The 15,615-nt window shown below is 37.1% G+C and overlaps 1 protein-coding gene across 11 annotated transcripts in view; it reads right to left on the bottom strand.

The window, feature by feature from the left end:
* The window catches only part of LOC306868736 (protein CLEC16A-like), a 64,649-nt gene that overhangs the window by 28,096 nt on the left and 20,938 nt on the right, over positions 1-15,615 (bottom strand). For all 11 annotated transcript variants that reach the window (XM_079415045.1, XM_079415053.1, XM_079415046.1 and 8 more), the window contains exons 12-17: positions 9,827-9,927; positions 9,148-9,267; positions 6,707-6,816; positions 5,824-5,868; positions 3,957-4,007; positions 2,401-2,529 (exon numbers count right to left, since the gene is read on the bottom strand). In XM_079415045.1, the coding sequence (XP_079271171.1) occupies positions 2,401-2,529; positions 3,957-4,007; positions 5,824-5,868; positions 6,707-6,816; positions 9,148-9,267; positions 9,827-9,927 (556 nt within the window). The remainder of the gene's footprint in view (positions 1-2,400; positions 2,530-3,956; positions 4,008-5,823; positions 5,869-6,706; positions 6,817-9,147; positions 9,268-9,826; positions 9,928-15,615) is intronic.

The following is a 15,615-nucleotide window of genomic DNA, read 5'->3' as shown; positions in this document are numbered from 1 at the left end:
ATTATGAGAGATTATGCTATTACACATACATTTGTAACATGTAAATTATTGAAGCCAAATACTTACATTTCCCCAAGCTGTTTAGCTGTAGTACAGTATTCATAGGCTTCATCATGAAGCATACAGTGGCCCCACTTTTAACTCTCTCTTTATATTACCATTATTGTAGATGGATGCATGGAGGAACACAAGAGTAAGAAGTGCAACCAACACCAGGGAAGGCAGTTTTTGTAAAAGCCCTTGTTATTCTTAATTTTGATATCAATTTTCATTTTTACACCAGACATATATATCGGTTATTGGTCTACTTGGGCTGTAATAATCGGTACAGGCCCTGAAAAACACATATCGGTCGACCCCTAATATTAAACAATCCTTTATGTAGAAAGTTAAATATTAAATGTGCCATAGAATGCATTGATACAATATTTTTAATTGTTCTCTGATATCTACATGAAGGTATGTGGCTTAGGTAAGGGCAAAAATTCTCCAGAAACGATTTTACATGTCCATTTACAACCCTAGGATTTCTTCCTGGTCTGTTATTGGCTTATTTGGAAGGGTCATGAATAATAATGAGCTCTGCTCTGATTGGCTGTTTCACAGTGCGGCTCAATGTTGAGCTGTGCTCTGATTGATTCATAGTGCGGCTCATTTCACTAGCTCACACAGCAGGAAGGAAACACAGGGAGGAAAATATATATTTCAATAGTGAAGTGAAGTGACATACTTCCAAGTATGGTGACCCATACTCGGAATTCGTGCTCTGCATTTAACCCATCCAACGTGCACACACACAGCAGTGAACACACACACAGCAGTTAACACACACACCCGGAGCAGTGGGCAGCCATTTTATGCCGCGGCGCCCGGGGAGCATTTGTGGGTTCGGTGCCTTGCTCAAGAGCACCTCAGTCGTGGTATTGGGGGTGGAGAGAGCACTGGACATTCACTCCCCCCACCTACAATCCCTGCCGGCCCGAGACTCGAACCCGCAACCTTTGGATTACGAGTCCGACTCTCTAACCATTAGGCCACGACTTCCCTACTTATACTCTATATAATATGCGGGTATCAGGGAGCCGCTATTAATATGCGGGGCACTGAAACTGCTTTCAAATGCACAATCGCTTTTTACTTTCACTTTCGAGATCGCATTTACTCTGTTTATACTATAGAGCAGCAGTACTTACTACACATTTTACAAGATCAGATGCTTGTCAGTGGTGCTCAAGATCTGTAAATCATTCACCATCATCCTCAGACATCTCTCCTTACTTTGTTTATGTGGTAAGTAAAATCTTATGTTCTGCAATGTAACAGGCTACCGCTAGCAAGGAGCTAACCATATCCCTTTAGTGGCTCGCGTTATTTTATTAGAACGCGTTACTTGCTTTCCGTGCCTTTCTGAATACAGACACTAACCCATCCCTGCACTTCACATCCCCTGCACAGCCTGGAACATAACATTTATTTCCATGATCTGCCATTTTCGGTGGTCCTCGCTTGTTTCTTCACAATACCTGCAGAACTTCTGAGAGTTCGGCTGGCGACTGGCCTAGAAGATGGGCGGGTATATTGCAAATGTTGGAGGCATAACTATTAGTGATCCCGACTGTTACATAACAGTCGGTGTTATGTTCTGATTCGCCTATTTTTCAGTGGTCTTTTTTATTCACGAGATTTACATAAGCAGGAAACAATGGTGTTTGAGGCTCACTGCATTTCATTTCCATGTGCAGAACTCTTATTATTCAACTATGCCAAGATAAATACAGTTTTTCATTCTATGGCACCTTTAATGAAAAATAAATAGTAAAACAATCGCTCACTTAAGTAAACAGTGCTTAAAGTTTTCTATGTACATATCAAACATAAAACAACACTACTTAAAGTGCTGCAACAGTCTTCACTGAATGATTGGCATACATATAATAGTACTGAGTACAGTTTTTTTAAAGTTATTTTTATGGGCTTTTTATGCCTTTTATTGAGATAGGACAGTAGAGAGACGACAGGAAAGCACTAGGAAGAGAGAGGGGAGCGGGATCAGCAAAGGACAAAGGAACTTGGGTTCAAAATCAAAATCAGCTGCTTGTCCTTAATTTGGTCTTGTCCAGACCAAATTAAGTTGATACTCTATATTACCAATATGGCAGAAAGCCTGGCATTGTTATGTTTCTGAAGCACATGAAATCCATTTCTAAAAAGCTTTGGATGGGTTATCAGAAGACAAATGGTGCACACACCGGCCAAGAAACATATGCTTTCACGGATCGTGAGAAAAGGTTCGGGGAAATCATTTGACAAAAAGCCAAAATGTTTGCCAAAAGCCACAAGACCCTCCCATTTAATACAATCTGAGATCTTTCAGCATGAGTGTATATGTTGATCACTGACCCTGCGTGTCCTCTCGACATCTCCACAGGGCAATCGCTTCACAAAATCAATGCCGGTAAGGGGGGTGCCAGTGGGAGGAAGTAAAATGGATGCATCCATCATAAGATACTCCACGTTTAGGGGCTTATTCTATACACACAGTGCACATAAACAAAGAAAAAATGCAAAAAAACTTTAATCACTCTATGAGCCTGATCCACCAAACACAAACATTTATTTTGCTGGACAAACACCCTCTTGGCGTTTGTTATTGTGAACATGATAGTTAAAGGATTAGTTCACTTTTAACAAAATCTTTTGCTGATAATTTACTCACCCCCATGTCATCCAAGATGTCCATGTCTTTCTTTCTTCAGTCGAAAAGAAATTAAGGTTTTTGATGAAAACATTTCTCCATATAATGAACTTCAATGGGGCCCAAACGGTTCAAGGTCAAAATGACAGTTTCAGTGCAGCTTCAAAGGGCTTTAAACGATACCAGACGATGAATAAGGGTCTTATCTAGCGAAACGATCGGTTCTGTGATGCGCGTTCATGACGTCACGTAATACGCAATTACGTGGAAAAGGTCACGGTTGACTTAGGCGGAAGTACCGAGTCAGTAGGCTTTTTAATATTAAAACACCCAGGATACGCACACGAAATGGGCATTTTAAACTATAAACTGACACAAAGACATTTGAATATGTGTATATGGTCCTCCTTTCGCACATTTGTAAACATTGACTCGGTACTTCCGCCTAAGTCAACCGTGACCTTTTCCACGTAATTGCGTATTACGTGACGCCACGAACGCGCATCACAGAACAGAGCATGGCGAGCATTTGTGCTTATAAAACTTAAAACTTTTTTATTTATTTTTGAAATGACCGAACGTTTCACTAGATAAGACCCTTATTCATCGTCTGGTATCGTTTAAAGCCCTTTGAAGCTGCACTGAAACTGTCATTTTGACCTTGAACCGTTTGGGCCCCATTGAAGTTCATTATATGGAGAAATGTTTTCATCAAAAACCTTAATTTCTTTTCGACTGAAGAAAGAAAGACATGGACATCTTGGATGACATGAGGGTGAGTAAATTATCAGCAAAAGTTTTTTTTAAAGTGAACTAATCCTTTAAGTTTCACAACATTTTAAATCCAACAGTCATGATTAATTTACTCATTCTCATGTCATTCCAAACCCAAATGACTTCCTTTTCTGTAAAAAAAAAAGGTTCACTTTTAAAGAATATCCTGGACACTCTTTTCAATATAAGCAGGAAAACGAGCGAGCAACTCATTTTTTTTTATTCCTCTGTGTTCCATGGAAGGATGAAATGAGCATGAGTAAATGGCAATATGTTCATTCTAGCCAAGCTAATTCTTTAAGAAAAGCAATACTCCCATGAAACAATGTTAGCATTAGCCACTCCTTATCCAGTAAATGTCTGATAGATAAGAGAGATTTCCTCTCACCCAGAAGTAGGATGTGTTGCTGTATCATCAGGTTATAACAGACAATAACAGTGAGGTTGCAAAAAAGACAACATTTGTATGTTTAGTAAAGCAGCTTACCATCATGCCCCTATACTCATCCTCAAACATGTCCAGGAAAATCTCCTCCCCCTGCAGGAAGAGGAACATTCCAAGGAAAATAATTACCATAAAAGAAAATAAAAGATACATGATGCACTACTCTTCAAAAGACTGGGGTCAGTAAGATTTGGATTAAAAGGTAAAAATTGGCTTTAAAAAAAAAAATACATTAAGGACATACTAAATTGATCAAAAGTGACCACAAAGTCATTTACACTGTTCCAAAAGAAATGCTGTTTATTTAAATTTAGAATTGTCTATTCATAGAATTCTGAAACAAATTCAAACAAAAATATTAAGCAGTACACAGTTTTCAACATCAATGATATTAAGACATTTTCTTAAGCAGCAAATCAGCGTATTAGCATGATTTCTGAAGGATCATGTGACACTGAAGACTGAAGTAATAGCTGCTGAGAAATTCAACTTCATCATCACAAGACCAAATTACATTTTAAAAATATACTGAAATAGAAAACATTTTAAATTATATTAACATTTCACAATATTACTGTTTTTACTGTATTTTTGATTAAATAAACGCAGCCTTGGTAAGAACAAGTGACTTATTTCATGAACATTAAAATTTTTTTAATTCTGAATGGTAGTGTATATTAAAATAAAAGAAAAACAAAAAGTCAAAACTTAATCCCACTCTCCCTCAGGGAAAGCTATAAAACTATTTAAATAACGACAATATCACGTTCTTAAAAATGAATTATCATTCATAAGTTATTCAACTTGTGTTACCATCTGACAGCGGTACAGCAGAAAGATCAACTGTTAACATGAATCAGTGTGAACAAACACTCCATGAAAATCCCCATGGGAAGGATGAAGGGAGGGACATTATGAGAAAAGGTGGTAATATACAGAATTAAATAGAAAATGTGCAGAAAATTCAGAACACTCTGACTCTTTCACATATACAGTACAAGTCATTTTTGGTCACTGCATAATTCCCATGCTTTCATTTCTGTTATTTCATAGTTTTGACTTTACTATTATGCTATAGTGTAGACAACAGAAACGATAAAGAAACAGTAGGTGTGTCTAAACATGTGACTGCTACTGTAAGTGTCTGCCCGGTTTCTTGGAAGAGCTGGGACACACTGATCAATTATACACAAAAGAAATGCAGAAGAGATACCAAAACATGGATCCTCCCAGGGCCCTCCATAATCCCAGAACAGAACATTCAGTACAGTGATTATTTACATACAGTCCTCACAGTAACAGAGGTTTTGGATAATGTTCGGCCTGCATAATGCATTCCGAAAGAGAGCTTTCTTTGAATTGTGAAAGCAAAACTGGCTGTTGTTCTCACGGACGTTAAACAGAATCACGCCAGAGCACTCAAATTTCATGAGTGAAAATGACTTCAGGGAAAACAAACAAATTAAAAAAGTGCTGCAGGCTGCCATAAAAGCTGGAAAACATGTCCTTCAATGTTGAGACAAATGGCAGAGTGGCCAAAACAAAAGTTGAACGCACCACTGTGTACTTTGTTATCTTGCAGGAATCTAAGTACTCTATTCTATTTAATTGTAGTTTGCTGAAATGTCTCAATGCGAATGAGCCACCAAGAGTGCTAACAAGTTTCAACAGAAAGCTGTTGGGATTTTCCCAAATATCAAAACAACTAAGTCTTTAGGATGAGCTGTCTGAGCTTAATTCTTCCTCAGAATTTAAAGGAAATCAAATACAATTGGGGTGACTAGGTGGTAATTATGAGAATTATTAGTATGACGGTCTGCTGCCTTGAACTCTCTGGGTTCCAGTAAGTAGTACCTGAACCAACTAGTGACTTTTATTTGAACCGAAATAAAATAAAAGACCACCTTGCCTTATAAAACCGCCTCAGAAGATGAAGACTCTCTTCTCGAGCACCCTAAAAAAGGAAATATCATCATAACAATGGTATGATTGAATTGCGCAATATAAACAAGTAAAACATCATACTTCCTGCAAATCTGTCTAGTTTCAAAATAAGAATGAAACCCAATGTAAGAAAAATTACTGGGAAAAACCTAAATGTGCAAACTGAATGTGTTAAGAAACAATTGATTAATTAGAAATATGTTGCAACCAGTCTTAAATCATATAATATGCAATGGTTGATAAGCAAATCGGCATGAATCATGTTTTTTAACTTGGTATCAAAAGCCATCCTTTTCAATTACTGTGAAAGATAATAAATGCCAAATTTCCAAGCCTTTGTCTTCAGTGACAAAGCAGGCCATAAGCAATCTGTATATTCATTGCTAAAACAGTCACCACGATATAATGCTATCATGGATTTGGCAATAAAACCAATGTGATTCAGAATGACTTCAATTTGATGTGTCTTAAAAGTTTGCAAACATTGTCTATCATAATTTATTATTCATATTTATGGAAGTAAATTTGAGGAATATTTTCTTTTATACAAATAAATTATTCATATTCTTTGAATAAATGTCTTTGATCTTAATTTATGTAAATAATTTTATCACCTTATTCCTGTTTGCTTCATTTTTTTTCCTAACATTTTATTTATTTATATATATATATATATATTAATGGATTTCAACAGTCGCAGTTGGTAAACTTGAATCTTATGCACCATGAGCTTAAAAAAATGATTCTGGCAAAGATATCACAGTTGCTGGAACACATAAAATGCAGAATGTGTAACAGTAAAGTGAAGTTCTTTGGAAGTAGGAGATGTTCTGTGTTAAGACTCTTACCTCCAAACAAGCTAAATGAATGTCCTTTATAATGCATTGAGAGCCCGACAGCACAGACTGTTTCAGAAGCAGACAGCTTAACTCCAAGGTGGCAAGACGCACCTTTCCATCTGAAACACACACACAAAGTTGTGATGATGTAGTAGATCAAACACATGAGGTGCAATTGTTCTAATTTTAAAACTGAATCATAGTGGTATTATGTAAAAGCAGACCAAACACGTGACAGTTTATTAAAAATGCAAACATGACTTAAATAGGGAAGTGTCTGACATTAGAATAGCTCAGATGTCACATGTGTAATCACAGCAACAGTCACACAACTAAGTTAGCAGACAAAAATGTCACAAATGAAGAGGAAAATATGTGGATTTTGGGGAAAGAGGAGTTTCGCTTCTTGTCATGCTAGTGTCACAATGGAGAATGAATCATAAAACATGGATAACAGCTCATCGTGTACAACAGTTCAACATTTTAATCCTAAGTATAGCGAGTATGTGAAGCAAGTCAGCATTCAAATGTCACAACAATTACAGCAGCCCCGAAAGAAAAAAATCTGTAACAATTCCTCTAAACAAAGGTGAAAGACATCAACGGTCAGAGGAAATTGGTTGCAATTTGTGTTACTCAAGGCTGTGGTAAAGGGTACAGAGCTAAAGAAAAGTGCATCAATAACAAGTGACACTTCACTGCGCTTTAGCCCCCTTGGTTACGGTTACTCACAATAACTGTTGCTAAAGCTTTTCAAAACAGCCCTTAGAAAAAAAAAACCTGGAGATTTCTGTAAACAGCAAGATTTTTTGTAAAATGTGCTCCAAAAAAGTGGTAAAAATTTAAGGGATGTTATTCTGACATGAGCTGGAATAAAATGTGTTGCAAAAAAAGCATTTTTATGTGCTGTTTTTTTCCTCGAAATGATTAGTTAATATTATTTTCAGCAGAAAGAAAAGCCATTTAAGAGAAGCGCTGTTATATTTAAAATTAAAACGATTAAAAATAATTTGAATCAAAATCTTTAATTAAAAGCTGAAATTAAATCAAATTAGTGCTGTCAAACGATTAATCACATCCAAAATAAAAGTTTTGGTTTACATAATATGTGTGTGTGTGTACTGTGTATATTAAATATGTACATATAAATACACACACATGCATGTATATATTGAAGAAAAAATTTAATGTTTATATTAAATATATTTATATACATGTAAATATTTTCTAAACATATACTGTATGTGTGTGTATTTATATAAACAAATTTACACAGCATACACACCTATATTATGTAAACAAAGACTTTTATTTTGGATGCGATTAAAAATAAAATATAAATACCTTTTAAATGAAAACTTTAAATGTTACATTGCAAACAAATGAGATCAAATAAATAACTCAAATTACTAATAAAACTAAAACAAAAAAGCATGGTAACACTTTATTTTAAGGACCAATTCTCACTATTAACTAGCTGCTTATTAGCATGCATATTACTAACATATTGGCTGTTTGTTGGTATTTATAAAGCACATAATTAATGCCTTATTCCGCATGATCATATTTTATATCCCTTAATCCTACCCTATACCTAAACTTAAAGTCCACGTGAACCAGAAGTTGTTGCCGACTGTATTTCAGTATGGTGACATATTTCCAACTGAAACGAAAAATTGAATAGAGGAAGGCGTTTTATCTTAGCACTCCATCTCTCACTCATGGTTGGAGGGACGTGGTTAAGCATATTCTGCCCAGGCCGTCAAACTGACGTCATCAGAGAAGGAATGCCATTTTGAGGAGAAGCAAAAGTTCAGATTTCAATTAAAGATTACCAAGAAAACCTAATTGTTCACCTCAAGACTAGCAATGTGCACTAACAAAGTAAATAAAGTCAACTTTGATTTCATAAGCACTTTAACAGCTACCTTACTAACTATTAATAAGCAGCAAATTAGGATTTTGTTTCAAGAAAAAAAATCTCTATTCTAAAGTGTTACCAAAAGCACAAAAGCAAACTAAAGTTAAAATGAAAAGTCAAAAATCAAAACAAAACCTAATAATACAAAAAAAAAACAACAACTAAATAATACTAAAATTACACTGGTTCACTGAGTCAGAGAAAGTTATAATTTGATTATGAAAAGAAACTGTCTAGAATCATTTGTACTGATGAATCACACACATTGAAATCAGATGTATTTATTAAATGCATCAAAAACGAAAGTGTGTGTGCACATAACAATGTTGCACAATCACTGTATTAAAATACAGTAAAGAACTACCCTGAATAAACAGTGAGTGCTTTGGTCTACACGGTCAAGTTCAGGCACACCAATGGAATTTGCAGCGTGCGATATTTAATGAGCATGTCTAAGCAGGTGAAGGATTATATTTGGAATCTGTCTGTAAAGTTCAGTAGAGTGAGAAAATGCAATGTGTGTGTGTACCTGGCTGAGCAGCCTGGCTCATGATTCGGATCACTCTTTCCACCAACACCTGACTGTAAGAGCTCCTCTCTTGATTTGGCACAGGTAGCTGGATCCTCTCTAAGAGCTCCGGGTTTATACCTGCACATGAACACGCACACATAAACCAAGAACAGATAAAGAAACATCATGCTGGAGCATGATGTTGACACTGTACATTTTGTTTTTAAATTATGTAACCATATAACCATTGTATTACAGTATTAAGTACTATTAAGTATAATTGATCAAGTATTATTACCTTATCAAGTAAGCAAACATGTTATATGCAAGCATTTTTAATGTTTTTAAAATATAGTAAAAATTATATTTTGAAATATTCAAAATTGTACAATTCCTGCTGTTTTCAAATAAATTTGATGGCAAAGCTGAATTTTCAGCATCATTACTTCAGTCTTCATTGTCACATGAGAAATCACCTTCAGAAATCATTCTTATTTGATGATTTGGTGCTCAAGAAACATTTCCGATTATTATCAGCGTCTTATTAGTGTCTACATTAAGTTTCTTTTGTAATATTTATTTACAATTTATTTTAAATATTTGATATAGAAACCCTTTCACACCTATTCCCATAATTATCCATTTATTTGAAATGCTTTGTTCGAGACTGTTATTCGTGAAGAGACAATTCAGATACCTTTACTGTGAGACACGGCATACAGGAGACAAAGCACAAACAGAGCCTGGTAATCCTCTGCGTCACAGTCCATTGCATTATACAACATGTCCAAGAAGGGCCTAGAACAACAAACAAGAAGATTCTTTTATTCTACTCTCTGGAAATCATGCAAAAATATGAACTGTGTGTGCAATGCGCATTGCGCAGTTTGTGAGGACATACTGTATTGTTTGAGTGTTGCAAATGTGAAAGGCATTTACTACGTGAGTTATTGTCTATAAATCATGCCGAACTTAGACTGGCTTTGAGAAGCACTCATATACAGACTAAACGCTAGTTACCTCCCTCCCTCTCAAACTAAAAATATTCTTCACAGGTGTAAACTCTTCTTAGTATCAAAGTATCAAATCATGTCCATGCAGAGTATTCCTAAGAACACTGCTTTTTCACAGGCATTCCATGTACTTCTTGGGATAGCGAAAAAAACATAAATATTGCATTTGAAAGGCTTGGGGAACAGTCTGAACACGTCCTGGGCCCTCTTTCTCTGGAGCACGCCAATCTAAACAGGGGAGCTTTGCTGCACTTCAATGAATGGAGCAAAACAAGCCAACTGCATGATCATCGATTCAACGTTAACACCCTTTAACAATGCTGACAATATAATGGCTCATAAAGCATAATTTTGGACTACAAAGCAGTTTTAATGGATGTACTGAACTGTTGGTTCTAAACTGAAAAGTGGAGTACCATAAATGCATCTTAACCTTAATGAAAATGTCACAGGAGTAGGAGTGGGTGATTTACCGGTCAACAAAATTAACCTTTAGAAATTTGTCATCCGGTAGAGATTTTGGAGTATCGTCTCCATGGCGGTTACACGCTCATGTGGCATTGCTGAGCTATGCTGTCATGAAAACGTATTGTTTGCATGCACTTTTTAACACTGCAGTTTAAAAACAAGTGAATAAGCCACTGAAACACAATCATCAATGGAAGAGAACTCAATTTGCTATATGTGCGCGCTGTCTGAGAGCAGAGTCCGAAGAAGCTGGTCATAGAGTGTGGGAGTATTAAACCAAGTTATTTTTGCAGAATTATAGGCCTTGAATGGTTAATTACCCATACTTGTAATGTGTCAAAATGCCTGTCTTTGCAAGAATCCTCATAAACACAGTAATTGAGGCCTTAAATGAAAGCAAACAGGTGAGAAAGAAAACATGTGTAACAGTATACTGGATCCGGGAAGCTCTTAAAGTGATAGCAGTCTAATATTCCTGCTGTCTGTCATTCATGTTACTCAAACAACAAAAGAGAGAAAATCTCTCACTGCTCTTAACCAAATAACTTTTGTAACTTTAAAAAGAAAAAAGTTCTAAATAAATAAATAAATATATATGCCTTGAAAGTGGACAATACAGGCTTTTTTTGACGAAATGCGTTTAGGGTTCAGATCGCGCTATATGTGGGGAATAATGCACAGCAATCAGCTAATTTTTTTCATATTTATTTATATATATATATAAATATATATATGAGGAGTTCATTTGCAAAAACCGATAAACGGCACTTATAAAAAAAAAAAAAAGAGCTGATTGCTGTGCATTATTCTCCACATATAGTGCGATCTGAACATGTGAAGGTATCTGCTTTTGCTATAAAACAAACTTTTAATATGTAAAAAACAAAACCATACTTTCAATGAACTTTAATTTTGTAAATTGCCTGTATTTGTTTAGTTATTATTACTTAATCAAAACAACCCAACTGCAGTTTGATTCATATTACTTGGAATGCGCAATAAAAAAAGTGAGATTTCTGAAAAAAAAAAAAAAAAAAAAATCTCTTTATATGTACAGTGCCCTCCAAAAGTATTGGAACAGTAAAGACAAAATTGCTCTGTTGGCTGTGGAGTCAAGACATTTACAAATATGATTAAAAGATGAATATGAGACAAAACTACAGAATGTCACATTTTATTATTAGCCGTTTCAACACAGATGTTTTACCAGCTAAGAAGTTCAGCACTTTTAGAGTTTCATCCCTCTATCTGATGTGAGCATAAGTATTGGAACAGTTGCCTCACAGGTCTTTCTAAGTGATCAGCTGTGTCCTGTTGCATTAATTCTTCAGATATTAAAAGCAGAGAATGTGTCGTATCAGTTATATCCATTACTTCTGAATTCTGAATCTTGCATTTGATGATGACACACAAACCAGGATGAAGACGAGGGAGCTGACTTTGAGAGAAAAGCAAGCAATTTGGATGCTAAAAGAAAAGAGGAAGTCAATTAGAGCTCTAGCAAAAACAAAAGGGCATGGAGAAATCAAGAGTTTGGAAACCACCTGCGACACCAGCAACCAACAACGACCTGATCAGCTGAGAAAACAACAGTAGTTGATGACAGACAAATCATAAAAGCTGTGAAAATGAACCCAAAAAGATGTGTCTGTAAAAATCACCAACAACTTCCAGAAAGCTGGGATGATGCTCTGACAATTTACTGTCCTCAGGAGACTTTGACACAGAATTACAGATGCTACACAGCAAGATGCAAACCTCTGACCAGCACCAAAAATAGAAAGGCAAGATTAGAGTTTGCAAAAAAGCACAAAGGTGAGCCAGAAGAGTTTTGGACCTGTGTTTATGGACCGATGAGACAAAGATGAACCTTTATCTAAGTCGTCGTCCTCGTCGGCATCCTTCCGTCTACGTGAGACGATGGTGTAGTTTCCAGTGCCGCCACCTTGTGGCGACGCTGGAGTGTCCTCTCCAGTGGAAACTACGAAGCCTGGGCAGGTTAATATGGAGAATCAGCTGTTGCCCATGCAGCAGACTCCCCCTCTCCGCACAGCTGGTGGATCCAAGGGAAAGGCGAATGCCGATACAGCTTGGCACCAGCGGCATCGCAGGAGTTGCCGGAAGGACGTTGAAGACAACGTCGGACCGCCTTTGGGACTCCATCTCCGGATTTGAAATCGGGGTTTACTCCCCTAGCCTTCCCATGGGTGGGTATAGCCGCAAGGCAGCGGAGGTTTAGGATCGGAGTTAACCTTCTCCTAGATGGGCTACCAATCAAGGTTAACGAGCCCCATCTGCCCGAAGCAACTGGTTTTGAGGCGCCAGAGACCCGCCTTCACCCCTTCTCCTGTTAGCTAAAACGCGGTCCGCTGGGCTTAGAAGCTGAGTCACTCGGGAAGGCCAGGAGCTGGATTTTGGTTGACAGAGGCTATCTGAGACGCACGCCGTTTGGGCATTTCTAGAGAAGTGAGCGCTTTTCTCCCACTCCCACCCCGGCTGTATCAACCTTGGACCACTATTCTATTCTATTCTATTCTATTCTATTCTTATCCAAGTAATGGGAAAGCAAAAATGTGGAGAAAAAAAAGGGAACTGCAATGATGATGATGATGAATTATACAGCCTCATCTGTAAAGCATGGTGAAGGTGGTGTCGTGGCATGGGCATGCATGGCTTTCTCTGGAACAGGCCCTCTCGACTTTACTGATGACTTAATGTATGTTGACAGTAGCAGAATGAATTTGGAAGGGTACAAAACCATCTTGCCTACCAATATTCAAGAAAATGCCACCAGATTCATTGGGAAGTGCTTCATATTGCATCAGGACAATGACCCAAAACACCCTGCCAGTACAGTCAAGGAATTTATAAGGGCAAAGAAATGGAAAGTCTTAAATTGTCCAAGTCAATCTCCAGATTTAAATCCGATTGAACATGAATTTCACCAGCTGGAGAGGAGAATAAAGGCAGAAACTCCCCAAAACAAGCAACAATTGGAATTGGCTGCATTAAAGGCTGGGAAAATCATTTCAAAGGATGAGACCAAGAGTCTGGTGATGTCTATGGGTCACAGACTCACTGCTGTGATTGTGCGCAAGGGATCTGCAACTAAATAATAGCTTTTAATCTTTTATATCTGCCTTATGTTCAACTGTCCCAATACTTATGCTCACATCAATGAGTGGGATGAACTCTAAAAGTGCTGTTCTTTTTATTTGGTAAAACATATGTGTGTTGAAACGGCTAATAATAAAATGTGACATTCTGTAGTTTTGTCTCATATTCATCTTTTAATCATATTTGCAAATGTCTTGACTCCACAGCCAACAGAGCAATTTTGTCTTTACTGTTTCAATACTCATGGAGGGCACTGTATATATGTATATATATATACAGGGTTTGAAATTAACACCCACCAACCTACCAAAAGCCAATACCAATTTGGCAGACTTTTCATAAGTTATCTTCACTCATTGATAATGTCTTGGGGAAGTTCATGCAAGCCAAGTCTGCGCAGGTTTAGTGCAAATACTGAACTCATAAGACAGCATGACATTATCGATTATATTGCAAAAACCAAACAAAACACTCCTACAGAGTGCACGCATACACGACGTAATTAACCCTGCGTCCCAATGTGTATACTATCCACCCTATCTGCCCTAAATATCATTGAAAATTACTAACATCACATAGAATTTAGGATGGATACCATGCACATTGGGACGCAGGCCAAGTCTGGTTAGACTAACTTGTGCGCATGCGCATTTAGAGTGCATTCTTTCACTGCATGATTCAGTCTATTAATATGCATTCAAAATGATCACATAATTCAAGATAAGGGGGCAGAAATTGCATATATATTTATATCAATTCATATAGTTAATCAATATCTACACGAAGAGTGACGTTTTTTCTTTAAAAATCAGTTAAAAAAATGTGATATTGATTTTATACAACAGTTCAATAAGCAATAAGTTAATATCAAGAGACTTCCGTTTTGGACACCATATTGGCTGTTTTTGCTCTATTTCGCCAACAAAAATCATTCCAAACACAGCCACAGCGCTGTTTCGCGTCTCTGAGCAACATGATGGTGTTTTGTTTCTGAATGAATCAACCGTTTTAATGATTCGGTTCAATCGCAATGACTCAGTGACTTGCTGACACCTGCTGGCGGTTTTAGTTTCCCATTTAAAGTATCTTTTCATTTAAAAAAAAAGTCAAATATCAGTATTCAACATTTCATGTTTAAAATATCAAAACATTATTTATGCATTTGTAACTGCAGGTTAAAGCATTCCCTGTCCCTCTAAGCTGCATTAACACGTAAAAGTAAAAAGTCGTGACGTATTGTCAAGTATGGTGACCCATACTCGAAATTGGTGCTCTGCGTTTAACCCATCCAAGTGCACACACACAGCAGTGAGTAGTGAACAAATGCACACACACACACACACACACCGTGAACACACACCCGGAGCAGTGGGCAGCCATGCTGCAGCGCCCGGGGAGCAGTTGGGGGTTCGGTGCCTTGCTCAAGGGCACCTCAGTCGTGGTATTGAGGGTGGAGAGAGCGCTGGACATTCACTCCCCCCACCTACAATCCCTGCCGGCCGGGGACTCGAACCCGCAACTTTTCGATTACGAGTCCGACTCTCTAACCATTAGGCCACGACTTCCCCGTGTAAACGTGTAAACACATCTAAACGCCACTTCAGATGCATCTTCTGTAAAGATGAATTTTCTTGATATGGATTTCATTTGTTTAGTAACTGCCTAAATGTATTATTATTATTATTCTAATTAACTGATTAAATGCAAGAATTTGACTCAAGAATATCAAAAACTTTAGGAGTCAGCTGTCCACAGTAGTCCATAAGATATCAGCACAATAACACACTCAGCAAAATATTGTCTAATTATTTTTATCGATACAATCCCAGAAAATACTGAGATATTTTTATTTTATTTTTTTGTCAATATCGCACACCCCTAGTACTGA

This window comes from Barbus barbus (genome assembly GCF_936440315.1).
Source record: "Barbus barbus genome assembly, chromosome: 4".
NCBI lineage: Eukaryota > Metazoa > Chordata > Actinopteri > Cypriniformes > Cyprinidae > Barbus > Barbus barbus.
Note: the sequence above shows the minus strand (reverse complement) of the source record. Positions and strands in the feature narration are given on the sequence as shown.